Consider the following 27,009-nt stretch of genomic DNA (forward strand, 5'->3'; position numbering starts at 1 on the left):
AGGGGGGAGGCTGCAGGGGATGTTGTGTGTGGGGGGAATGGGGGGCTGCAGGGCATGCTGTGTGTGGGGGGAATGGGCGAGCTGCAGGGGATGCTCTGTGTGTGGGGGGATATGGGGGCTGCTATTTGTGTGTGTGGGATCGGGGGGGGGGGCTGCAGGGGGTGCTGTGGGGGATAGGTGGCTGCAGGGGGTGCTGTGTGTGTGGGGATGGGGGTCAGCAGGGGATGCTGTGTGGGGGGGGATGGGGAGGCTGCAGGGGATGCTGTGTGTGGGGATGGGGGGGCTGCAGGGGATACTGTGTGTGGGGGGAATGGGGGCTGCAGGGGATGCTGTGAGGGGATGGGGGTCAGCAGGGGATGCTGTGTGTGGAGGGGATGGGGAGGCTGCAGGGGATGCTGTGTGTGGGGGAATGGGGGGCTGCAGGGGATACTGTGTGTGGGGATGGGGGGGCTGCTGTGTGTGGGGGGATGGGGGGCTGCAGGGGATGCTGTGTGTGGGGATGGGGGGCTGCAGGGGATGCTGTGGAGGGTGGGGAATGGGGAAGCTGCAGGGGATGCTGTGTGTGGGGGGATGGGGGCTGCAGGGGATGCTGTGGGGGGATGGGGGGCTGCAGGGGATGCTGTGTGTGCGGATATAGGGGGGATGCAGGAGAGGCTGTCTGTGGGGGGGAATGGGGGAGGAGGCTGTGTGTGAGGGGATGGGGGGCTGCAGGGGATACTGTGTATGGGGGGCTGCAGGGGATACTGTGTATGGAGGGGATGGGGGGCTGCAGGGGATACTGTGTATGGGGGGGCTGCAGGGGATACTGTGTATGGGGGGGCTGCAGGGGATGGTGTGTATGGGGGATGGGGGAGTTTCAGGGGATACTGTGTATGGGGGGCTGCAGGGGATGCTGTGTATGGGGGGATGGGGGGGTTTCAGGGGATACTGTGTATGGGGGGGCTGCAGGGGAAACTGTGCGGGGGGGTTGGGGGGGCTGCAGGGGATACTGGGGATGGGGGGCTGCAGGGGATACTGTGTGGGGAGGTTGGGGGGCTGCAGGGGATACTGTGTATGGGGGGGCTGCAGGGGATACTGTGTATGGGGGGATGGGGGAGTTTCAGGGGATACTGTGTATGGGGGGGTTCAGGGGATGCTGTGTATGGGGGGATGGGGGGCTGCAGGGGATACTGTGTATGGGGGGGCTGCAGGGGATGCTGTGTATGGGGGATGGGGGAGTTTCAGGGGATACTGTGTATGGGGGGGCTGCAGGGGATGCTGTGTATGGGGGGATGGGGGGCTGCAGGGGATACTGTGTATGGGGGCTGCAGGGGATGCTGTGTGGGGGGGTTGGGGGGGCTGCAGGGGATACTGTGCGGGGGGTTAGGGGGCTGCAGGGGATACTGTGTATGGGGGGCTGCAGGGGATACTGGGGATGGGGGGTTAGGGGGGCTGCAGGGGATACTGTGCGGGGGGGTTGGGGGGCTGCAGGGGATACTGTGTATGGGGGGCTGCAGGGGATACTGTGTATGGGGGGCTGCAGGGGATACTGTGTATGGGGGGGCTGCAGGGGATAGTGTGTATGGGGGGGCTGCAGGGGATGCTGTGTGTGGGGGCATGGGGGGCTGCAGGGGATGCTGTGTGTGGGGGGATGGAGGGCTACAGGGGATGCTGTGTGTGGGGGAATGGGGAGGCTGCAGGGGATGCTGTGTGGGGGGGATGGGGGCTGCAGGGGATGCTGTGTGTGGGGGGCTGCAGGGGATGCTGTGTGTGGGGGGATGGGGGGGCTGCTGTGTGTGTGGGGGGGCTGCAGGGGATGCTGTGTATGGGGGGATAGGGGGGGCTGCAGGAAATGCTGTGTGTGTGGGGATGGGGGGCTGCAGGGGATGCTGTGTGTGGGGGATGGGGGGCTGCTGTGTCTGGGGGGCTGCAGGGGATGCTGTGTGGGGGGATGGGGGGCTGCAGGGGATGCTGTGTGTGGGGGCATGGGGGGGCTGCTGTGTGTGGGGGGGCTGCAGGGGATGCTGTGTGTGGCGGCATGGGGGGGCTGCTGTGTGTGTGGGGGCTGCAGGGGATGCTGTGTGTGGGGGGATAGGGGGGGCTGCAGGGGATGCTGTGTATGGGGGGCTGCAGGAGATGCTGTGTAGGTCTCCCCTGTACAGATGTTACCTGGCTCCCTGCAGAGTGCAGACCACCATCTTCTCCGTCTTCCGGCTCCTCTATCCAGGCTGTAGGAGTGACAGCTGGGGGGACAGAGCGGCCTCTAGTGGCCGGAGGGAGAAAGAGCAGCAGTTTGAATTTAACTATAAGCCTCATAGGCTTTAGTTAAAAGCATAGGGATCTGCTGAGGGGGCGGGGCTTGACGGGGTGGTGGGGGGCGGAGCTTCAGCGGCGGCCCGCAGCACAGACCGGCCCTCCAGCACTCTTAGGTGTCAGAGAAAAGAGCGCTGGGGCGGTTACAAGCTGCAGGGCGGCCCTGAGACCATCAACGAGCTGTCAGTGAGTGACAGCTGTGCGGCCCCATACTGTCTTGAGGAAGATCGGCCCGGGGGGCAGATGCCACCCTGCCCCCCGGCCCAGCCCGCCCCTGGCTATGTGGAAAACATGGATATAGTCATTGGCTGTATCCATGTTTTCCAGATAACCTAAGAGCTTTATCCAAGTTCAGCAGCCACTGGTAATAAAATGCCAAATGCTCTGGTTCGGCTGAACTCGAGCATGCTCAAGGTTCGCTGATCTCTATTCCTAGCCAATGAGGACCGGGATTGTAACCCATTGTACAACTTCTGGAATAAAGTGTTTATTTATAATCATCTCATCATGTTTCTGGCACCCAGGAACTGTGTATAGAGATTCCTTACAGGGATCATCAGAGAGATTCTGGTGCTGAAAGCACAGCTTGAAGTTCATAAAAGTTTGTCTGAAATTAGCACCAACTACCCAGATCTCTAGAATAAGAGAAAACCTTCCCCTACGACTATAGCAACAAATGACAATGCTGCTATCATTTTCCCAAGCAGTGGAAGAGAAAGCTGAGCACTGACTAATGACTCTTTTATTTGATTGATTTGACAAAATCTTATTTTTTTCTGCACGACAATTTTGGTAAATTTTGCCCCTGTTCACGGAACAGAATGACAACAAAATGATGCAAACTGAAAATGCAAAAATACTATAAATTAATCTTGTTCTGGCATATATTAATGGTCTACAATATACAATTAACCAGCTTTCTATCCTAGAGTCATATAAGGTTAAAAGCCTTATGTACACAAATGTATTAAAGCTCCTTATAAGCTCAGAGTCTTAGAGAGTCTAAAAAGCTATACTTTATCACTGTATGCAAATGATCTCATAATTTGGTGCCATACAGACGAACCATCATGGGGGGAGATTTATCAAACATGGTGTAAAGTGAAACTGGCTCAGTTGCCCCTAGCAACCAATCAGATCCCACCTTTCATTTTCCAAAGAGTCTGTGAGGAATGAAAGGTGGAATCTGATTGGTTGCTAAGGGCAACTAAGCCAGTTTCACTTTACACCGTGTTTGATAAATCTCCCCCCATAAGCTGGTGCACAGCATGGGGACTGCTAGCTTTGAAAGAAGTTTGTGGATGTGGATTCTCTGAAATATACAAATCCAGGAGTCCAGTTGAGGATCCGACATAAAGTAGAGGCAGTTAAACGCTATGGATACTGTTCATACTGTTCAATGCAGTTTTCCATAGATCTTTATTAACCCCTTAACGACACTGCCTAGTTTTGTCTTGTGGACACAGACAATTTTTATGTTTGAATTTCTGCATTTCCCTCCTTGCCTTCTAATAGCCATGACTTTTATTTTTTCATGTATAGAGCTTTAACCTCTTAAGGACATAGGACGTACCGGTACGTCCTATGTCCTCACTTGCACTTCAAAGCGGGGCCGCGCGGCGGCCCCGCTTTGAAGTGCCGCGATCCCGGGTGCCGCGTGTAACCCGGGACCGCCGCTATTAGCGGGCACGGTCTGATCGCCGTGCCCGCTAATTAGCTAATCGGAGGCAGCTGTCAAAGTTGACAGCTGCCTCCGATTACCGGAGGCAACGTTTCCCTGGTGTCTAGTGGGGGAGATCGCTCCTCCGGGACCTTGTCCCGGAGGAGCGATCTCCGTTACTGATGCCGGCCGGGGACGCGTCCAAGATGGCGCCGTCCTCGGCTCGGCACTCGTTCGTTTTCGGCTGCAGCAGCCGAAAGCAAACGAGTGCCGATCTCATGGATCTCAATGAGAGATCACAGTGTATATACTAGAAGTCCCCCAGGGAGGCTTCTAGTATATGTGTAAAAAAAAAAAAAAAAGTGTTGTTAATAGTAAAAAGCCCCCTCCCCTAATAAAAGTCTGAATCACCCCCCTTTTCCCAGGTTTTAAATAAAAGTAAACAAATAAATAAATAAATAAACATGTTTGCTATCGCCGCGTGCGTAATCGCCCGAACTATTAATTAATCACATTCCTGATCTCGTACGGTAAACGGCGTCAGCGCAAAAAAATCCCAAAGTGCAAAATTGCGCATTTTTGGTCGCATCAAATCCAGAAAAAATTTAATAAAAAGCGATCAAAAAGACGTATATGGGCAATCAAGGTACCGATAGAAAGATCACATCATGGCGCAAAAAATGACACCTCGCACAGCCCCATAGACCAAAGGATAAAAGCGCTATAAGCCTGGGAATGGAGCGATTTTAAGGAACGTATATTGGTTAACAACGGTTTGAATTTTTTACAGGCCATCAGATACAATATAAGTTATACATGTTATATATTGTTTTAATCGTAACGACTTGAGGAACATGCATAACAAGTCAGTTTTACCCCAGGGCGAATGGCGTAAAAACACAGTTCCCCCAAATAAAAGAAATGCGTTTTTCTTTTCAATTTCACCACACTTTGAATTTTTTTATGGTTTCGCAGTGTACTTTATGCAAAAATTCAGCCTGTAATTGCAAAGTACAATTAGTGACGCAAAAAATAAGGGCTCATGTGGGTTTCTAGGTGGAAAAATGCAAGTGCTATGACCTTTTAAACACAAGGAGGAAAAACCGAAAACGTAAAAACGAAAATGGGCCATGTCCTTAAAGGGTTAAAAGGGCTTGCTTTTTTGCTAACCTTTCATTGTATCATAAAAATATTCAGTGACCATGTAACATAACAGGCAGGTCATTCAAATCGATGGTGCCAATAAGTCGGCCTTGTCTCATACCAATGCACATTGGTGACCAATTAAGTGCATGTATTCAAACTAATGGCAAGGTAGATAAAACAAGTTAACAGCACGTCCATTTCCTCTGTGTAGCTGAGATCCAGTATGAGAAAATATTTCTTTCCAACGCTCGCCTCAACAAGTCCTTACTCTTCACTATAGCTCATTCATTTCATTCCAAAAGTGTTAATTGGTTTCATCTCCTGCCCGAGCAGCACAATGTGCTCTTAGCATTAGCAATTCATCTAAATCTTTACCTGTTCACAGTTTTGTAGCTGTAAATCCAGCTGATTCCATAGCTGGCTGTTAATCACCACCCATCCTCCACCCTAAGAACAATCGCTTTATCATGAGCGTGAGAGACAACATCTATTATTAAAAGATTCTCTCAGACTTCATGTTTTGATTTTTTTTCTTCCAGGAGAAAATACAAGAAAACATCACAAAGGTAGGACTTATTTTTCAAGAGGATGTGTAGTTCAAATCGTGAATTTTTCTTTTAAACCTTTGTTTACATCATTTAATAAATGTGTTTTTGTGGAAGCCTCCGATCTGTACAGTGCAAAGTATATTTTCCATATAGAAGAAAAATAGATAAAACAATACAGAAAAGGGATGAATCAGATCAACTGATGACATTGGCCCCTAGGACAGCAGAAACATGATTATCATACATAGCACATAAAATGTATAACACACCCTGCCAGATGTTTTGGCAAGCACCTTTCTCGGGAGTTATGCAAGCGATGTAGCCTAAGCTCTAGGGAGTCTAACAGCCAAAGCCCCAGGGAGCATGTCTAAAGCCATAGGCTGTATACAAGTTAGAGATACATCCAACTTTAGCAGCCACTGCTAATCAAATGCTGCATGCTCAGGTTCGGATGAACCCAAGCACGGTTAAAGTTTGCTCAACGCAATACACTATGGATCTGTTAAACATGCTGTACTTATATACTATTTGTTCACTAATGCAGCGTTGGTACAGCATCAGTATAACTACAAGTAATTAATGAACATCCCGATGTTGGTTTCGGATCCCGAACACAATCATTAAAAGAAAATGATTGTGATTGGTTTGGTTTGTGTTTGCCGAACATTGTGTTTGCCAATTACAAGTTGCGTAGCATTAGCGTATCTTTTATTTGTCTGTGCACACATGTATCATGGAATATGTGCAAGGAATGCTTGGTCGCAGCGTACAGTCAGCTCAGCAAGTCAAGATGTCCCAGTGAATCTCTCCCTTTGGCCTTGGAGAACTCAAATACATTGTGAACATAATAGACAGGATGGTCTATGATGGTCGGCTGGTCACTACAGGGAAGTGAAGGCTAAATGAATCCTAAGGTTCACACAATATATTTTTTTTAATTAATCAAGTCCGTTGTTGCAATTTGCAACAACGGCCGTGATTAATTCAAAAAATACTTTCAATGAAAAATGAAGAATGGGTTCCTGGCTGGAGTGTATACACATAGGGGGACATGTATGAAAAGGTGTAAATGCCTTTTTTAGGCGTAGATGGGGCAAATCGGCGTAAAAATATTCACAAATGGTGTTTTTGTGAATATTTTTTTCGCATCTGTCCCACCTGCGCCACCTTCCCCAGTGGGGCGGAGAGGGGGCGTTACAGGGGGTGCGGCTGCAGGCAGAGGGGGCACGGCATTTATCATTTTTCCGGACTTCATAAATGTCCCCCATAGTATACACTCCGGGCGGGATCTCTAGCGGCCGCAGCGATAACCAACTTGTCCGTTTTGTGCGGCCACTATTCATTTAGTTCACACAATGGAGAGCGTGGCTCTGACACACGGATGCGTTCGCATCCCAATTCAAATAGAAGAATATTGAAGTTTATCCCGGGCTGAACTGCAGTACCGGCCAGGATAAACTTTACTGACACCGGCCATTTTGTGACATGGCCGGGTCACAGAATGGCCGGTGTCCTACGTAGTGTGAACCCGGCCTTTTGTCGTAGTTCTATAGAAGTACAGTGTTAGGGGGCATTTACATGTTCTGTGATTACGGTCCATGCATGGGAGATATTCTACAGACCGGAATCACAGAACTCCTGGTATGATTTATTATGATGCCGAGAGCTCTGAATCAGTTTAAGTCTTTGCGCTACAGTACTGACACAGCTGTGCAAATCATAATGCTGGGAGATCCGAATTCCATTCCACAGCACATCATCCGTATATATGGACCATGCACAGAATGTGTAAATGCCCCCTAACAGCATACTCATATTTCATCAGGTTTATAACAGCTCTCTATATTACAATGCAATATGTTTAATATGCACATTTGAGTCTGAAAATGTTTTCATGATGACAAGACTTTTTTTTACAAACATTCACATTCGGCATTTTGTTGAATTTATTTGAGTCATAAATTCTGAATAATGAGGAAAATCATTTTTCTCTGCAATTATTTCTGAATTTATTTATAATGATTTCATTTGACATTATGGTTATTGGCATTGCTATAGATTTTTGTGATTGAACTGTGTTGTGCAGAAGTTTCTGGACTAATTTTTCCCTGTATTCCCTGTGCAACAAAGCTGCTTGGTTTTGGAATGTGCAGTCGTGAACTGTAATTATTGAATTAATTCTGTGTCAATGATGCAAATGTTGTTGCTTCTTCTGAACATATCAAATGTAACATATCTTGTCCACAAGCAATGGAACATTTATGTGGGAAATAGGACACTTTATATTTCCAAGCAACATGAATTATCTTTGCTGCTGTGAATCACCTCTTTTGCCCTCTCTATACTCAAGCTCTTATATGATCATTAGAAAAGACAGCAACCAATCAGCTGGAAAAGCAGGCATTCCATTTTCTATTATAATATTTTATGTCACACTCTGGGAAGATTATTGGTTGGATAAAGCACTATTTTCACATAAATTCAAACATACTGTATACTGTACTATATTCATAGACTTCTATGCTAAACTGTGTCTTAGGTATATAGTTGTGTATACCCTTACCTTTCTATTAGTTAAGGATCTCAGTTTCTCATGAAACCGATACAACAAAATGGGGGGAATAAATGATACTTTTCACAGCATTTTCAGCAAAAATTTAAAATGCAAAAAAATTGGTTGTTTTGGCTGTCGACAGTTTTGTTTACAGGCATATTGAGAAATCTAGGCCATGGCGTATAGAAGAGACACATCTGTATGTGGAGATGATTTTGTCAATTATAGAAAAAGTATTTAACATACACTACCATAATAACATCATAAAGCTTCCAAGTGCAGGTCCACCATAGACAAATCCATCACAGGTTTTGCATAACAATGTGTTACTTGTTGCTTGTTGTGCAAAACTTGGTGTTTTGGTGTTTTGGTGTTTTTAGTCTTTAGTAGACACCCAGATGTCTGCCACGACCAATGACACCAGCTAGATGTAGCAGTCATTATCTAATAGAGTTAGGTCTCTCTTGACCTGACATGCCCTAATAATTTATGTTTTCTAAAGAGATTTAAAAGCAAGGTCATAAACAAATGTCAGTGAAATCAACCAAGTAAGAAGAGAAGGCTTTCCCTGCAGTTACTGTATGTTGGGGAGTTGGCAGCACAACACAGTCATAGTAGCGCTCAAAGCAGGAGGAAGCTCAAAGGCAACTGTAATAGTTTTCCATGCAAGCCCCAGTACATGTAGTTATAGAAAACTAGCAATATTCAGCATGAAATTCAGATAGATAGATAGAAGTATGTGTTCATGTTGTATAATATATGTGGTGAATATTGTCCAATATGACCCATCCATTTTTCTTATAGCCTTTAGACCTATGATAAAAAGGAACTCTGACAAACATAATACAAGATGTCAATAATCATAGGCATCTTGCTAAGCAATTATTACGACTAGCACTATAGGGTATGTTCACATACAGTAGATGGTTTGCCCTTCTCCTATGCCATGAATGGATTGTCCTGATCCCACCTCTCACTTTACTTGAATGTATAGTCATGTTACTGAATTGCACAATCCCGCCATTTTAGGGGTAGTCTTTTACTGTGGGTGGCATGTGTCTTCATGACAGTTATTTTTTAGGGTTCAGTATGTAGTCTTTTATAAATAACGTCCCCACTGCACTGTGTGTGCCACTGCTGGACGTGCTCAGAAATCAGAATACTGCAGTGGTGCACACAATTGATTACCTGCAGTGCACACAACCTGGAGGGGGCTGGGAAGCCTCTGATCCTAACATACAGATGTAGCCAGGGTTAACTTGATCACAATGACGCATTTAACTTGACACTCCAATTGACTTAGCATAGCTCCCTGACACAATTGTTGAGTCAGGGATCATGTTAACCCTGGCTACATCTGTAGATGCAAGTCCCAGGGGTGGGCCCCACATCTAGGGGGACACCTATGACATATCCTGTGGATCTGCCAAAGGTGTCCCAGTGAGTATACCCTTTTAACCATTTAGATGCTACTGTAAAATTGACAGTGGCACTTAAATGGCACTGCCACCCAGCATTGGTGGTCCAGTGGTTTGGATCGGTTCCCTGCAACCAGACTGCAGGTAGCCAATCCATTGTCAGAGCATCGTGAGGCCTCTACTAGGCCTCTAATGGCTGCCTTACTTAGCGATTGGTACAGGCTGCCTATAGCAGACTGTACTAATCGAGGGCTGTAATAATGGATCAATGCATTGATCCCTATGAGCAATTAGGTTATGTCTCATAGAAGTCCCCAATGGGGGTTTAAAAAAAATAAAAATAAAATAACCACCCACCTTTTCCAATTCTCAAATAAGAAATGTAAAAAAAAATGCCTAAACTGATAAATTATTACATCCTTATCTTGCACAGGCTGCTGGAACTTCTCAGTCTAAGGCTACATTTACACGTCCATAAAACCTTCAACAATTGCACAGACCCAATTGCACAGCTGCACAGATCACAGCTCCAGCACACACCCGTAGCATCTATGGCTGTGTGTATGGGTCCATAGAAATGAATGGGTCTGTAATCTGTCCATAATTGCAGATAGAAAATACAGATGTCTTAATGTTCTCTGACAGGGCTGGGAACGCTGCATGTCGCACTGACACAACGATGGGAGCGCTTTCTTCTTCCTACTGCTGGTAGGCAGCTGTCCTCTACCCCGCCCTCTACCATCCTATCCTTGTCATACCATAGCAATTCATTATATAATTTCATTGGTGCACAGTGACAGGAGACACCTGGTGCTCTGACAGTTCCAGGAATGGCACACACATGCTTCAATAAATATCAAAATTAGTCCGCCATTTAGTCCATTTTTTTAATTTTGGCCCACTGTGCATTTGAGTTTGATACCCCTGCTGTACTGCATTACAATAGGAAGATACGATATTATGCATGTGATATTAGTTGGACTAATACAGTACATTGTCAAGAGCTAGGTCACTGAAACCCCTAATTCCTATCTCACTTTCTCAGGGACAAACCTTGTACTCCAGCTACTCATTGGAATACTGTGTTATAAGACATTGTATATTCTATCTACATCTCTGTTGACTTGTTACCTGTACTAATAACACCAAAGACACCTCACTTTCTGTCTAACCATGTGCCATCTACAGTATCACATGTGCAGCCCCCTTCCACTGGGCAAGCCTAAGGACCAGAGGATTACCCTGTAAAGCCCTTGTGCCATGTGACAGAAGCTACAATGACATTGACTGGCTGTGGAACTACTAGTCCCAGCCATGCCACTGGTGTTTTTCCAGATGCCAGGCCAGTCTGCATTCCCCCTGGGCTGCTAGTCTTGAAATAGAATTAAATAATTTGTTTGTCATTGCAACATATGAAAAATGGGGTTAATCTTAGACTGTAAGCTCTTTCAGACAAGGATTAGTTGGAGCCAACCTCTGTTGTGCTTCTATCTCTGTAATGGTTTTGTGCTATCTATTGACTGCATGTGCACTAGACATAATTACGCTTTGTCATTTTGCTTTCTGGTTACATTATAAATCACAGTATAATCTAAAAGAGGTCATGGTAATGAATTGGAGATGTCATTTGTGTGTAATGATAAAGTAAATTAGGGCTGAGTTATGGCTCCCAATTACGGAATGCGGTGGCTGCGAATTCTCTACTGGCTGACATGACTTTCTCCATTTTCACACTTGGCTATTTTTTCCAAAGAACTATTAGTGTATAATTCATAAGCATAAACATACCTGTTTTTATACCTGTATTATTAAGAGATCAAGCTTTTTCTCTGACCCCTTGAGATACAAAGACCTTACTGAATATTTACTCATGGCCAAGAGTCAATTTCCTGTAACACAATTGCATGATCAAATTAAATCTTCTTGGTCTGAATCTCTTTAATTTTACCTCCACAAAAGGAATATGCTGCAACGAATCTCCCTGTATCTCTCTAAGTACAGTATTTTCATAACTTGTCCTGTCCCAATGTGAACAGCATTACAAGGATGGGTACATGATACTTTGTGCAAAGCTTTCCATAAGGCTAAGATATTCTACCTAAGCTTTAAAATATTTATAGACCCTTTCAGTTGAAAAGTGACCATAGTAGCCAATTATTAGCAGTGGCCATGAAAACTGCAAGGTTAAAACTAAGTTTTCTTTTGGATAATATTTCAGACTCCTTAAAGTGGATCCCTGTGCTTTCACTGGTATATAGAAATGAGCACACTTTATGTACATTGGGGTTTGTCTGAACCTGAACTTTCAGCATTTGATTACAAGTGGCTAAAAAAGTTGCATGCAGCCCTGAGGTTGCCTAGAAAGCATGGACAAAGCCATAGGCTGTATCCTTGTTTTCCCAAACTCCCTATGGCTGCATCCAACTTTATGGATTCAACAGCCACCAGTAACCAAATGCTGGGATTCTGGGTAAGGATGAACCCAATCTGACTCAAAGTTTGCTCATCCCTTCTAGTATCCACCAAGTTAAACTGTTCTGTATATGGGTTTCTAGATACCCTTAATGAGGTGAGGTAAATGAGAGTAAGTTTAGTTACAGCGTAACTATAAAATATTTTGACCATTTAGTTTTAGTTAGCTTAGGGCATGATAAGAATTTTTGCAGTATACATTAATAAGCTAAAATGAACAGTTTTTTTAATACATGAAGCTGAAAGTGCTCTGAGCTCTGTGTCTGCTTCTGTGTTATTTGTGCAATCCTGCTGGACACGCCCCTCCCTGGAAATCAGTCCTGAGTGTATGGACTCTGTCAGGAGCATCAGATAACAACCCTGACACAGACAGAAACAAAACCTCCTCCCCACCTCCTTCACTCTCCCCCCTCCCCTCACAGAGGTCACTTAGCAGAGCTGATGTCCCAGCTGTTGTGTGAGGAGCAGCGCAGTGAAGGAGCTGGATGGAGGGCCAAGTACCCAGTTCTTCAACCAGGGGGGACATGCCAGCCATGACTCCGATGTACTGCATAAGGGAGAGTGGGTGAGTCACTGAGGGGAGGACTACAAGTTCCAGCGCAACACTGCTGTAGTCCTTCCATAGTACATATAACATTCACTATCAGATGTCTGCAGCAGGTGCCCCCACTTCAATGGCTGACATTATCCTACAGTGTTATGAGAGCAGATGACTGTATCTAATTCCACTGTGTGTGATACCATCTGCTGGGGCTCTGTATCTAATCTTACTGTGTGATACTGTATGCTAGGGCTCTATCTGATCTCACTGTGTGTGATACCATCTGCTGGGGCTCTGTATCTAATCTTACTGTGTGATACTGTATGTTGGGGCTCTGAATCTGATCCCACTGTGTGTGATACCATCTGCTAAGGTGCTGGTCAGTGAATGGAGGGACGCAGTCAGGGAGATGAGAGAAAGGAGGCCACGCCCACTTTCTGTCAGCCAGAAGAAAAATTCATTTATTCTTCTGAGCAACAGTTTATAAGAGAAACACATTGCTGATCTCAGGGAGACCAGCCAAACGACAACAACGCCGGCTGCTAGTGAAAGCGCTCAAAGCAGTGAAGTCCTAGGTGCATTGCCCCCTGGGAAACATGAATATGCAAAAGAAGAGCCTGTGGAGTCTTATCAAAGAGTCTCAAAACACAGGACTAGCCAGATAGGGGTGGCTCATGTAAGGAAACCATCAAAACCACCATATTAAGTGTCCCTATAAGTCAATGGCCTTGGTTTTTTCCCTTGTCATTACATTGACTTATAGGGCCATTTAATATGGTGGTTTCCTTAGAGAAGCCACCCCCTGGCTGGGTCCTTCCCGGAGGGATATCTGGCTAGTACTGTGTTTTGAGACTCTTTGATGAGACTCCACAGGCTCTTCTTTTGCAAACAGTTTAGGGCTCTTTTTAAAGGGTAACATGTGGACTTTTTATTCGAGAAATTTCAAATTATCGTCGCGCTTTAAGACCAGCGTGCAGACATACCGTTCTTGATACCCCCCCTTCTTCCCCCATTCAAGTCATTGAAACACTTCCCCACTGCATTTTATTGCTAGAGCTTTCTTTTACATAAATAGGGAGGGATCTATTAATCAAACTTACTGGGATGGGGACTAGGTGGTGGGGATCCCCCTCATACCCAACTGGTTTTAAAAATGCTGCAGTATTTTAGTTCATTTTAATAGGGGATCCTATCTCTTTTTTATGTTGCCCGTAGCTTCAGCAGTATGAAACGCCTTACAGGTTCCCTTTAAGGCATCCATATTGGGTTAATCCTTTTGTTTTAGAAACATAAAAACATAGAAGATTGTAAAAAAAAAATAGTCTAGTCTGCCCTTTTAGTATTTTCTTTCTTATTGTCTTAGGATAGATATTTGTTTATCCCAGACATGTTTATATTCTGTTATACTAAAGAAAACCTGCTCCTTTTTGCATTGTAATTGAAATACATATTTTGACAGAGCTGGAAATTCACATCAACTTTTGGGTATGCGCTGAAGACGTACCATATATTGGTATACCTTTTTGATAGTATTAGGATTTATACCCAGAAAACAATATACAGTATGAAGGCCCCTTAATGTGAGTATAATGAATGAACCTTTAACCATTAGTTGACTCATGTGTTCTTTTCTCCAAAGTTTGACACAATGTCAATAAGTTGAGTCAGTCTATATAGTGCAGCAATACTGAACAGAATAAATCTTAAAATAGCCTGATCTAATGTCTTGATCCCTAATGAACCAATTGAACTTGCTTGATTGTTCATTCACATTATGCAGAATTAATAATTAATTACATATTCTGATTAGGATAATGCTAATCATATTACATTTACATGTTTCTGCATCATGAACTAATCATTTTGCACTAAGGAAGGTTCATTATAACAATGTAACCTTTAGATGTACACATTAACTTCATTGATTAGTCTAGTGTTTGTCTGTACACCGGGTTTAAACAACTTTGCTGCCCGACGAACCCTCCAGGAATATTTTGTTTAAGAAAACACATTTCACTCCCAATGTCCCTACTTTATTTAAGAGCAATCTTCAATTTCCTTTAGAAAACACACATCAAAATAGGACTATTTCCTGCTAGAAGCCATGCACTAGATATAAGCAGGCACAATTTCTCATGCAAACCTGAAGGAATTTGATTTTAAGTTCTTTTTTCAAATCAAGACCATTTACATTTAAATGCCATCCTTTTCTAGAATACACTTTGCAAACATTTAAAAATAACCCTGTGTGTTATTTCAGGACTATGGCTTATATAACTCTAAAGACCTGTTTATAGGCTTGTGATCTACAGCACTAAAAATCATTAGAATGTTGCTTTCATAAAGTAGAGTAAAACAAGACATTAAAACAAAATGTAATATTAGACATAGAGCACATGAGTAAACACATGGTCAGCATGCTGAAAATGTAGTGCTCATGTATTCGGCAATGCAATGTGCCCAGGCTTAATATGGTGACACTTGGGATTTAGACAGGTTTTCAGGGGGTTTTATATGCTGCAGAGCACAATCTTTTCTAATGTATTATTATGGAATATAAAAGACAAATCTGTGTGTGCCTTCAATCAAAAAGTACTGCGGGCAAGGTAGAGTATGTAAGAAAAAGAATTAATAAGGGCAAGATAGTTGCATCTAAGCTGATGGAACTAACTGCTCATATATGAAGCCTTAGGTCATACAGGGGTGCTGAGATTGCTGCACTTGACCAGAATTTATTCCTATTTCTCTAGTTCCTGCAGTTAGACTCTTACAAGTCTAGTAAAAACCTGCTCCAAATGGGGACAGTGTTGAGTCCCACTATATCCCTGGAAAGTATCCAGAAAGTATCTCCAGACAGCACTCCACAGGAAGCGGGCTAACACCAAGTAGATATGAACCAAGTTCACACTTCAGGAACAAAGCAGCTAAGGGTGGGTTCACGCTACGTTTTTGCAATCCGTTGTTTTTATCTGTTTTTTTGTTGGTTTTTTTTGCAAAAAACGGATGGAAAAAAGATGCATGTGTGTGCATCCATTTTGATCCGTTTTTTCATTGAATTCCATTATTAGAAAAAAATGATCAAAACAGATCCATTTTTTTAACGTACACAAAAATGTAGTCAACCTCATTTTTGTGTCCATTTAAAAAAACGGATCCTTTTTTTTATAATAATGGAACTCAATGGAAAAACGGATCCAAACGGATGCACACACATACATCCATGTTTCCATACATTTTTAATCCGTTTTTTTTTGCAAAAAAATGATAAAAAAAAACGGATTGTAAAACATTGTAAACACATAGTGTGAACCCAGCCTAAGCAGAAGCCAAGAGAGAAGCTTAGAAGCAGCCAACATTCAAGAAAATAAGAACCAGGCAAGCATTACCCAAAATGATTGACTTATATATAGTTTCTAAAACCAATTGTAGATTTAGATGTAGGTCTACTCGTTTTTACAAGCCAATGATTTTAGGTGCTTAAACCTCTCCTTTTTAATGTTAGATGAGGAAATCACAGCTTTGGGGATGACTTATGCATATACTATTCTCTGCCTTTTCTTGTTCAAGTCTTTAATACTGTTCTTCAGAAATTCATTTTCTGCATATAAGTACGATGAAATTACTAATAAGCTTCTTCCTTGATAAATTATTTATTTTTCAAACCACTGTTGAACCATTGCACAGTGACCAATGACACATAAAGACAAAGGAGTAACACATGAAGTTTTTTTTTTTTTTTTTAAGGATTTGTGACAACCCATGCACTGATTTTCTCTCCACTAAGAGGAACATTAGAAAAGCAACTGAAAAATTGCTCTATCAGTTAACTATGGAACATCCTGGTGCCATGGAAACCAAGGCCATTGTTGTCCATGGAAACCAAGGCCATTGGTAAATGTCCCTGTGTCCATGTAGTACATTGCTTTAAGCCTTGACCATGGATAGAACGGCACCGGCCGGTGCCGCAGTCCTTTTTTAGGTTCTAAAAAAAGGACCGCGGCACAAGTTTCCCAAACACGGCACCGTTCTATCCATGGCCAAGACTTAAAGCGAATGTACCAGATGGTACATTTGCTTTAAAGTTGGTACAATTGGTACCAATAAATTATGTTAAATCAGCAGGGGAAGTGATATACTAGATTTTTGCAATTTACTTCATTTCCTTTTTTTGCCCATTTTCTATATGAAATACAATACTATAAAACTGGCCACTAGGTGTCTCACTTACTAGAAAACTGCCAGCTGTCAAGGCTCCATCACTAAGGCCATTTGGTCTTTAGCAACAGCAAAAAAGAGACCAAATGCAGGAAGTGATGTCAGCTGTCCCTCTCCTTTCTACAGATTGGCCCAGTAAAGATGAATGCTGATTGACCAGCAGCTATGCCCTGGCATTGTATATATTTGTTGTTGTTTTTTTTGTTTTTTTTAAATATCATCACTTTAACCTAGCAGACTGAATATTGTACACTTAACAAATTGACACATATGCACCAAATGACTTTCATCTTATAGGAGGCACCATATCTAGTTGTGCAGAGGTATGATTGTCACCCTGTGGATTGTAGGAAGAGAAATAATAGCCATAAAGCTAATCATCTAGTTAGTAGTAATGGAACAGAAATGATCATTAAATGGTCCTAGAAAACATGTGGTATATATTTGTAAGTGCTTGAAGAAAGTCTAGCTGCTCCGCACGAGCCCCCGCTCCAACAGCGTGTAACAATTAGTGGAAGAAAATCACCTGGGCTCAGCGATGCAGTGCTCAATGATAGCTTTATTCTGTGATCCTTTGAAAGCAACGGAGACAATACATCGGCTCTCACAGTCTCACGCCAACATGTTTCTGGTACGTCACATACCCTTAATCATGGCTAAGGTTAGAGCCATACAGGTGAGTATAAATAGGTGGTCCGACTCCGCCCAGAAGCGTGATGGCGTCAGAACTTTACATATGCACACACCCATAATAAACAAAGTGCAGACTAAAACCAATTTTTACGTTCTTGTTGCCAGTTGTGAACTGTGTCAAGACAATCCAAGTACATCGTGTATAAGAGATGAGAATAATAGATTAAATAACGCAACATGAGACAGCTAATTCTGAGCTTCTAATAATACAGTTGCAGTTCTCTGCGAAGATTTAGACCATACGGTGCAATAGTATTTAAATGGAAAATCCAATAGGCTTCTTTTCTGGCTAAGGCATGTCTAATATCGCCCCCTCTAGGTGGCAGTTGTACACGATCAATAGCAAAGGCCCTGAAAGAATCCAATTTGCCCTGATGGGTGTGCACGAAGTGATGGGAGGCTCCAGATAGGCTTCGTGTGGTAGAATGTCCTATGTCGTAGATGTGCTCCACGATACGAGTTTTAAATTTACGTGTGGTACAGCCAACGTAAGTAAGATTGCAAAGAGTGCACACAATGATGTACACTACATGTGTACTATTACAGTTCAGAAAGCAGCCTATTTGGAACTCCCTGCCAGAACTACTGACAAATGTTTTTTTGGGCAGTGCTACTGTGCAAGTGCGGCAAGGAACCTGTCCACACCTATAGAAACCCTTGCAGCTAAGCCACGTGAGGGACCTCTGCTGTTTAGTGATGGAAGGGGAGAGAATGTCCCCCAAGGTAGAGGCTCGGCTGGACACTACCCTACATCCTGACTGTAAGATGTGATTAAGTATTGGGTCACCTCGCAATATGTGAATGTGTTTAAAGATGATATCTCTGATCTGATTCTCTGATGGTAATTTATACCATTTCTGTTTCGTTGTTAGCAGAACATGGAGTTTAACATAAAACTCCAGATGCTCATTAAGGAGAAATAACTGGCAAGATAATGTTGGGGCAGAATAATCCAGAAGGGATTTACACTTTGCTTACAATGTAAGGAATGACACTTCTAAATACACGTGTTAATCTTTGTGCTGTATTTAACAGTACTGTCACTTGATTTGTGATACTTGTGGTTTCTTTCCCCTTTTATCCATTCGCAGCACTTCTCAATCTGTAAATGTAGAATGCTTATGACACATACTGCCAATTAAATTGCAAATAGAAGTGCCAATGCTTCAAAACAACCACTCAGCCTATACTGAACTCTCCTGACCTCATCCATATTACCAAGTAAGCAGCTGTGGGTGTGAGATGTTATATCATTCAACAGTGTCTGTTAATAAGGTTATAAATAATGCATCAGAGCATGAAAGCCTTCTTAGCTAATATACGAGAATACAAAAGGCAAATAGGCTAAAGATATACTGGAAAGATTGCACATGGCGTGGCAATAATTATTTGTATACTACTCCTATGATCTCAAATAGAGATGAGCGAAATCCAATTCACTGCAAATGAATGAAATACACACCGAGCCCCTCTGTGATGTCAGCAACTTGCCTCACCCCCCCCCCCAATATAGGGTGATTGGCTTTCCGCAGATGGCCAGTAGGCTGTGTGTGTAGCAGAGAGCAGGATCATAGCAGACAGAGCAGAGCAGGGAAAGAACAACATACAGATAGAGACAGAGAGGACAGGGTAGGAAGGTAGATTGTGGGTTGATTTTGGGTAGATTGTGGGTGATTTTCTGTGGGAGCTATCAAACCAGTATTCGGTTTGGCAAGTAACAAACTCATAGTGTATTATACCAATTTACTTACATCAGTGAATTGAGCGCATGCCTTCCAAACTTAGTGGGTGCACTCAACTCATAGTGTGTTATACCAATTCAGGAACATGAGTATAGACAGCGTCAGTCTTCCAAACTTAGTGGGCGCAGTCAACTTATTGTGTGTAATACCAATTCGCTTACATCAGTGAACACATCGCCCGCCTTCCAAACATAGTGGGCACAGTCAACTCATAGGGGGACATTTATTAAGTCCGTCATTTTTTACGTTGGGCTTAAAAATGTCCCTACATCACCGGCAGTTCGCAGATTTATGTAGAAGCGCACTATCTCTACATAAATCCTGTGTACACCAGTGTACGCATGGAGGGAAACCTACGCCAGCTCAGAGCTGGCATAGGTTTCCTTATCACTTTTCCTATGGAAAAATGATGAATTCAGCGGACTCAGAGTCCCCAATTCCAATGCAAGGTCAGGAAGTTTTCTCTGCCCTGTCTCCCGTGGTGTCTCAGAACCAATTCTGCTTGCCAGGGCCATGCGCAAGAGAGCTCATATTGAGCCTAGCACTCCCGCCAGAGTCTCTGATTTGATGCCTTTGGTCCTCCAATATCCATTGCTGTCCTGGGAGAAAATTCATATTACGCCACTGATCCACCAATGTGGACTGCTGTCCCTGGAGAAAGTGTAATTTTACGTCGCTCATTTACCAAACTTAAATTGACAGCACTTAAACTAACTTGGGAGACAAAAGTTGCCCCACAAGGGGAGATGAAGGAGTACTTTAAGGGGAATTTGAACATGTGAAGTTTTTTATTAGAAACATTTCTGATTTTCTGCCTCTGATTCACCAATGTCCACTGCTGTCCTGGGAGAAAATTGATATTATGCAGATAATCCATCAAGGGCCACTGCTGTCCATGGCAGAAATTGAATAATTGACTGGCTGATTGACTTTTTTTTTAAATTGTCAGTTTCCAATTTGTGACACTGTAACAACAACATCGGTTGAAAAAAAAAAAAAAATCACTACTCTGTAATAGTCCCAGTATGGTAGCGACTATAGTTTGGCAGTTCTAATGAGATTCATTTGAGTTCGATCTTTAAATTTTATCGAATCCGGCCCAATATCCAACCTCACAAAATGAGTTTTCAGCTGCTTTGCTCCCACAGAATACTGAAAACCGTAACACTAAAATGCCATATTAAGGCCACGACCACACAATGTCTTTTTTTAGCTGTGTGACTTTTTCTTTTTTTGAAGGCCGTAATTTTGCAGCCAAATATTGTTTGTTATTTCAAAATAATGGACGTTATTTGGCCATGAAATGTTGGCTGTCCAAAAAAAGTCTGTCAAACTGCCAAAAAAAGATGTGTGGTCATGGCCAAAATGTGCATACTGGAAAAAGAAAACAAGAATTCTTTTCTAATCTTCAATACTGTAAAAAGATTGTTCCACAAGCAAAGAGAAGCTATATTCTCTTCTGACCCTTTCAAATAATCCTATTGCTTATTATATCATAATACTGATGATACTCTAGGGAGAACAAAACAGACGTGGTAGCACATCCAAATACTTATCACTGATCCTTTGGCTTCTGAACACTCTGTACTACTAACATCAGTAGTTTGTTACATTTTGATCAAAGCGCATAAGCCCACACGGTTTCAAGGTTCCTGATTTGTGTTGATCCCTAACTAAAAAATGGCGCAGCCCCATGAGGCAACCACCTTCGCAACAACAGCCCCAGACGGAGGAGGAACCCCAATGCTTCTAGACATAGCCCCCCTGGACTCTGGGCCAAAGCACCCCGAGACCCCATGCCGCCACAACAATGGTCCTAGCAAAGGACCACACCTCACAGAACAGCAGCAAAAAAAAAAAAAAAAAAAGAATGAGGAAAGATAGATGTAGACCCTGGTGTATATATGAGGCTCCACCATTTTTAAGTTAGGGACCCACGCAAATTAGAAACCTTGAAGTGGTGTGTGGGCTTATGCACTTTGATCAAATTGTAATTAACTCCCGAAGAAAGTAGTGTACAGTGCTGAGAAGCAGATAGTCAGTCATAAGTTTATGGATATGCTACCATGTCTTTTTTTCTCTCCATACAGTAGAACTACATTATATAATAATACTGAGACACAGGGTTGGGGTAAAGGGTAGGCAAGTGTACCTGACTGCCTAGCATGCCATCTCACACAGGCAAGAAGAGGGTGCTGCAGTGCTTCTGTAATGCTGCGTATCCCTAATACCCCTGAAATCTCAAGTATTATGCATTGACCTTGTTATCAGATGCCACTGTGCCACTTATATCAACCAGCCTGGCACTGGGCCTCACTGACTAACAGGGGCACCTTAGTACTTACTTTGAATAAACTATCTACTAGGAAGCACCTAAATACATTTTGTAGTTCATATGTCTACCACAGGCCACTTAACTTAAAGGAGAAGTCCAGTGAAAAAAAAAGCAAGGCAAGGAGGTGGGGTAAAATAATAAACAAAGTAAACTTACCCATCCCGATGCAGCCGCCACCTGATGACGTGACATTGCAGCTGGAAGAGCTGCAGATGTCCGGCAGCTGTCAATGGAAGCGGCTCTATGGAGCACAGGAATGGGTAAGAATACTGGGGTACATTTATCAAGACTTGCGTATCCGTACGCCAGTCTTAAAACCCTACCCCCTTTTCCCTTTCACTCCTTTTTGTTGCTATATGCTACGGTAGAGGATGATAAATCTGCCTCAGAGTCTTCCACAGATTTATAGGAAATAAGTCTAACTGAGTAATCCCTGTCTTTTTTTAAATGAATCACAGTACATACCCTTATCCCTCACCCAGTACATCACAGTGAACATCTGTTGCTAACATAGTAGAGGCCATCTATAAAATTGGTTGTCTGCATCAGAAAATGTATTTTCATATGACCAGCTTGGGAATTTTGACCAAACCCACATCTGGTAACTAAACAAAGAGTGTTGTTAGTTTTGGAGTATATCCATGCTTTGTACAGATGGCTCATGGACTGCAAAATGGATGATGTAATGCACCATTATGCCGGTGGTAGTGCGGTAGGGTATATAAATGCATGCTGCAAGGTTACTCACACATTGCAGCCTTCTGACCTGTATATAGCTTACATAAGGCAGCATATTGGGCTAAAGATCTGCTTGCAGTACTTATTTCTCTTTATTGTACTGTAAAATAAAATATCTACAATCTCTGTGTGATATATCTGTTTTATGGCATGGAGGTCACTGGGTTAAATGACCTTATAGAGAATGGCGCTTAGATGTTTTTTTCCAGGCCCCTGACATTCCATCACACTACATGACAGCTTTTTCAAGTATTTGACATAAGAGAATGTTTGACATTGACCTTGCCAATCCGAACACAAAGGTGACAAGCACATAAAGGAACTATTTTCAGATAACAATGGGAATCAAACCAAATACCACAGTGAATGAAGACTTAAAGACTTGAACACTTGAAGGATAAGTTATGAGTAGAGGGCTCACTATATAACATTTACCATCACATAGCTTTTTAAATCTACCATTATTCTTAGAGTCGACTAAACAGGCAAAGTAATGAAACCTCTTCTTCACAGTCCCGTGTTTCTGCAGTAATATATTATATTGCTCTCTACGTTTTGTTCTCAGACAGACTGTTGGTTAGATACTAAGACTAGATAGGGATACAAAAAGTTTTTGACACTGTGCATATATGACATATGTGCTTTGATACAAACAGAGACATAGGTAGACGTTTAACACTGGGTAGAGTGGGGTGGAGTGTGTGTGTGTGTGGGGGGGGGGGGTGACCCCTGAGTCCAGAGTGGGTCCTCATGAACTTAAAACAGTTTTCTAGGTTTAGAAAAACGTGGCTGCTTTTTTCCAGAAACATCACCACTCTTGCCTACAAGCTGTGCGTGCTATTGCAGTTCTGTTCCATTGATGTGATTGAAGCTAAGTTGTAATACCACACACAGCCTGGAAACAGGTGTTATGTTGCTTTTTGAAAGAAAACAGCAGTGTTTTTCTATACCTGGTTAACCCTTTATTTCTCTTGTAGTTAAAAGGGTTGTCCAGCGAAAATCTTTTTCTTTCAAATCAACTGCTGTCAGAAAGTTATATAGATTTGTAATTTACTTCTATTAACCCAATGCCACAAAATGACGTTCCAGGACCGTCATGTAAAGCAGGTAGATCCTGCAACATGACGTTTCAGGAACGTCATGCTGTCCCTGCCTCCCCCCGCTGTCCCTAGCATCGATCGGGCAGCAGGAGGAGGCTGTGTCACAGCGCTTCCCCCCCCGGGCAGTTAACCACTGCAGCGTCTATGGGGCGGCCGGACTGAGATTAGCTCCCTCCGACCCCGCCCCTTCCCTCGCGCCGGGGGGTTACCATAGCAACCCAGACGCTGCTTTATGCGTCTGGGCTGCTATGGATGAGAACGATCAGACCCCTGCACTGAGGCAGGGACCTGATCGTATGAATGAGCTGTCAGCTGTAATGTAATGCTGTAATGTATTATAGATGTACCTGTAAAGTGAAACACACACACACATAAACAAATAAGTTAAATAAATAAATATATATTAAAATATATACACATTCCCCACCCACCCCCCTTTATAAATGATCCCCTATGAATAAAATACACATATTTGGTATTGCCGTGTCCGTAATGACCCAGTTTATTACACCGTTACATTAATTATCCTGCCCTGACACCACCTTTGGCCCCTGCAAGCTACACTACTGGATGCAAATTACCTTTATTACAGAAGACACCATGTGCAGCATAGATCAGGGGTGGGCAATTAATTTCCCCTTAGGGCACATGACAAATTGAAATTGTTTTCGAGGGCCAGACTAATATGCGTAACTTAGTTCTGGTAGGGACGGCGATGAGGTGGAAGTGTTTTCCAACCTTTCCCACTTTAGGGCACCCCTACCAAATAATGTTCTACAAAATACAAAAGACTTCATTCAGTGACTCACAGGTGATGTCTTCTTTGATCTGAGACGTCACTTTCCCACAGATTTCTTTCAAAAACAATTAATTTCTTCAGAAATTGCCATACAAACATCTTAGGCTCCGCACTTTTCCTCCAACTTCTATCCCTGTTTCCAACCTATAGGCTCCCATACAGTAGTAATTGCAGTGTTTAGTGTCATACACAGTAAAGTAAGTAGGTGTGTGGGTTGCTCTTATGTAGGTTCCCCCTTATAGTAATAATATCCCCTTCTTTAACCCTCCCCTATAGTAATAATGTCCCCTGCTGTGCCCCCCATATAGTAATAATATCCCCTGCTGTGTCCCCATCGACATATTAATAATACCTCCTGCTGCATCCCCATATAGTAATAATGCCCCATGCTGTGCCCCACATAGTAATAAGGCCCCACTGTTGTGCCCTACAGCCCCCATTCACTCACAGTCTGTGACAGTGAATAGAGCAGCAGGACGCCAAGAGGTTCTGCTGTTCTATTCTGTTCCTTATGTTCAGCCCGCACACATTGCAGTGAGCGGGCTTCACATTACAGTGGTGGTGCATCCCTAGAGGCTAAGTGGCTGCAGCTTTTAGGGTGAAGAAAGGGGAAATGGGCCGTACAATGCCCGGGTCTGGCCTAGATGGACCTAGTTGAATTTTCCTATTTTTATTACTAGTTGATTTTTTTTTCTGTACAGTGCTGAGAGTATACATGTAAAGATTGTTTGATTGATGTGACCTGCCACAAAGAAAATGCATTTTATCATGTTATGGATATGTCCCTCTGAGTAGACATCCCATGCAGACTGCTAAGTAGCTCACAGGTCTCACTTTGATATTGATGATGGGTTCATCTTGCGCATACATAGTAGTACTTGACATCTGAGGTAGTAAAGTAATAATCTTCACCTACTTTATACCTTACATATGCCTTATATGCATAACTTACACATATGTTAACCTGTAAATTAGTCAGTCCCTTCTAAAGCCCAGACTATTATTATAAATGATGCAGCAGGTGAACAATAAACTTTATGTTTTTAAAAACATTAGGTATGTTGTGCAGTCAGATGCTAAGCAAAAGGAATAGACTAGCTTTTTGTCTATTTAAATATTTACAAGTATTAAACATTGGGGGATTTATCACTAGTATCATAGAAACCTTCAGTTTTCAAATCCATGACTCTTCACTTTAGACAGGTTAACTAGTATAGTATATATAACTAGAGATAAGTGTCAAAATGTCTACAAGATATAATAATTGCTGCAATTTGCACAGTAACTCTTCCCTATTGCATTTTTGCATTAAGGTTAATGCAGCCACATATGAACTTGTTCAAAGTGGAACAGATTGGACCAGTATTACAAGTACCCTGGTCTTACATAAAGCCCCACCCCTATACCCCACTCAAAATTTACTAAGTGGGGCACAATTCTGGCGCATCTGAGGCTGCTGCATGGCAAGCACACAAATCTACTCCAGCTCTGGAGCTTATGTATATTTCTGTCATCATTTACACCTGCTAGCAGCCACTCCTCCCCCGTCTTCCCATCAGGCGAGCAGACAGTACTTTGGGGAAAAGTCTCCAATTTTTGCACAAACAGCTTGATTTGCTCAAGAATCTGCACCTTCTTCTGAAGTATGCCAGGGGCAAGTTTGATAACTTCACAACTTTAGGTGAATATTATAAGCTCCTACCTGATTGACATCATAATCATACATATGCCTGATAGAAGACAAATCTCCATGTCTACTGTTAGCAGATGAGATGACTAATCATTTTACCAGGTTCTTCCCTGTATCTTATTGCTTACCAGACCTAAAGTTGCAGATTTTATCTTATAGAGACAGACTCATTTATAGTAATGTTTCTTTTATCCACATTTTACAGTTACATAGCACATTGTAATAACATGAATCTGGGTGAAAATTAAAATGAAATGTGAGAATTGTGGAATAATTATGAATAAAAACATTTAAAAAAAGTTTTGATAGCATGAAAAGAGCCATGTTGTTATTTAGCAACAAAAAAGAAAAGTTTTTCTTTAAGTTCCTTTTAATTAAATGGATATCCTAGACTTCTTTTAATAGCATTTAAAAATATGCTTTACAGCAAACCACATAGACATAGGCAAGAAAGATTGAAGCTAACTGCTTTCACTTGTATGGGAGTTTTCTAGGCATGCTCAGTGGCCTGTGCAGAGGTCATTATGCATGTAGGGAGGGAAAGGCTGAGCTCTACGTATCACCTATTGTAAATGGCATGGCACTTTCTTAACTGGTGTCATCTTCCTCTGTAATCCAGAGGTGTAGCTACATTTGTCTGCACCTGGGGCAAAGATTCAGTTTTTTGTCTCCATGCCCAGCCCTCTTCCACACTTCTTGGGAGCTGTAACTGCACCCGGGACTGAAGGCACACCCGTTAGAAATCTTATTAACCCTTTCCTCCTGAGCCACTTTTTATTTTTGCACTTTTGTTTTGTCCTCCTCATGTTTAAAAGGCTATAACGCTTGCATTTTTCTCCTACAGACCAACATGAGCCCTTATTTTTTTGTGACACCTATTGTAATTTGCAATGAAAGAAAAAAAAATATTTGCACAGTGAAATTAAAAAAAAAGAAAGCAATTTGTTTTAAATTTTGGGGGGTTTCATGTTTATGTAGTTTGCCCTATGGTAAAACTGACATGTTTTCTTTCTTCCTCAAGTCAATAAGATTACAAGGCTGGGTAACTTAAATGACTCCTAATTGA

The 27,009-nt window shown here is 42.7% G+C and overlaps 1 protein-coding gene across 10 annotated transcripts in view; it reads left to right on the forward strand.

The window, feature by feature from the left end:
• PDE1C (phosphodiesterase 1C) overlaps positions 1 to 27,009 on the forward strand; it is a 553,045-nt gene that overhangs the window by 282,190 nt on the left and 243,846 nt on the right. For 7 of the 10 annotated variants that reach the window (XM_069958459.1, XM_069958460.1, XM_069958462.1 and 4 more), the window contains one exon: positions 5,638 to 5,664. The exons of the other annotated variants lie outside the window; for them this stretch is intronic. In XM_069958459.1, the coding sequence (XP_069814560.1) occupies positions 5,638 to 5,664 (27 nt within the window). The remainder of the gene's footprint in view (positions 1 to 5,637; positions 5,665 to 27,009) is intronic. 10 annotated transcript variants of the gene reach the window in all.

The sequence above is a fragment of the Dendropsophus ebraccatus genome, chromosome 2 (assembly GCF_027789765.1).
Source record: "Dendropsophus ebraccatus isolate aDenEbr1 chromosome 2, aDenEbr1.pat, whole genome shotgun sequence".
NCBI lineage: Eukaryota > Metazoa > Chordata > Amphibia > Anura > Hylidae > Dendropsophus > Dendropsophus ebraccatus.